Source organism: Wasmannia auropunctata, unplaced genomic scaffold (genome assembly GCF_000956235.1).
Source record: "Wasmannia auropunctata unplaced genomic scaffold, wasmannia.A_1.0 LD319142.1, whole genome shotgun sequence".
Lineage (NCBI taxonomy): Eukaryota > Metazoa > Arthropoda > Insecta > Hymenoptera > Formicidae > Wasmannia > Wasmannia auropunctata.
In genome coordinates this window covers 1-910 of record NW_012043748.1, presented here as the reverse complement: position 1 = coordinate 910, position 910 = coordinate 1, and the positions used below count along the sequence as shown (strand labels likewise).

The 910-nt window shown below is 49.0% G+C and overlaps 1 protein-coding gene across 1 annotated transcript; it reads right to left on the bottom strand.

Moving 5' to 3' along the window:
• On the bottom strand, positions 1-839 carry LOC105460602 (homeobox protein abdominal-A homolog; the record flags this gene model as incomplete). Its single annotated transcript, XM_011707089.1, has 2 exons — positions 1-407; positions 505-839. Coding segments are annotated over 2 exons (386 nt in total), but the record flags the coding sequence as incomplete, so codon positions are not given.
• Between the last annotated feature and the right edge of the window lie 71 nt (positions 840-910).

Here is a 910-nt window from a genome sequence, read left to right as displayed (position 1 = left end):
TTTTACTATCGTAACATCTACTTATTTTTTTTTCTTTCTTGCTTAAAAAAACAAAAGAGAGAACCGACTCAGCAAGGCATTCGTCGTATCTTTTTTTCTCGGTCGCTCAGAGAAGATCGCGCTCTGTGTATCTTCCAGGCTTCCTAAATCCTCGCTATCTTCCCCTCTTGATAAAAAAAAAGAAGAAAGACCGATGACCGCATGGATCCGCAAGGTTCTTTACTTGCGAGCTCTACCGGCTCACCGACTCGAGGAAGATCGCAAAAATCTTTGCATCAGATGTTTCGTACCTGTTTCTCGCGTGCGAAGATGAGAGGAAGAGAACTCAGGATCTTCTACGTGATCGACCTTACCAACTACTTCGCTTCGGAGTCTTCGTCCAGGCCGCTCCAGTCTCTTGTGTCTTCCTTAAAAGAAAGAGAGTCGGCTCAGTAAGGTATCCTATGTGGGTACCTTACTGACTGCCTTCAGAAGATCGCTTTGCGTTTTTTCCAGGCCGCTTACGTGATGCTGCTGCTGATGCTGAAGGGCGGCGCTCTGCTGCTCCTGCTGTAACTTGGCCTGTTTCTCCGCCTGCTGTTTCTTCATCATATCTTGCTCCTCGCGCTCGCGTCTGGCTTGCTCGTTGATCTCTTTGACTGCCCTCAACTCCTTTTTCAGCTTCATTCGCCGATTCTGGAACCAGATCTTGATTTGCCGTTCCGTCAGGCAGAGCGCGTGTGCCATCTCGATCCGCCTCCGCCTGGTGAGATAGTGGTTCGTGTGGAATTCCTTCTCGAGCTCCAGAGTTTGGTAGCGCGTGTAAGTTTGTCGGCCGCGTCTGCGCATTCCGTTCGCCCCTGCAAACAACGAAACAAGAGTTGCGGTGGGTTCTCTTTCTATTCTTTTCTCATGCTATATCTACCCGATT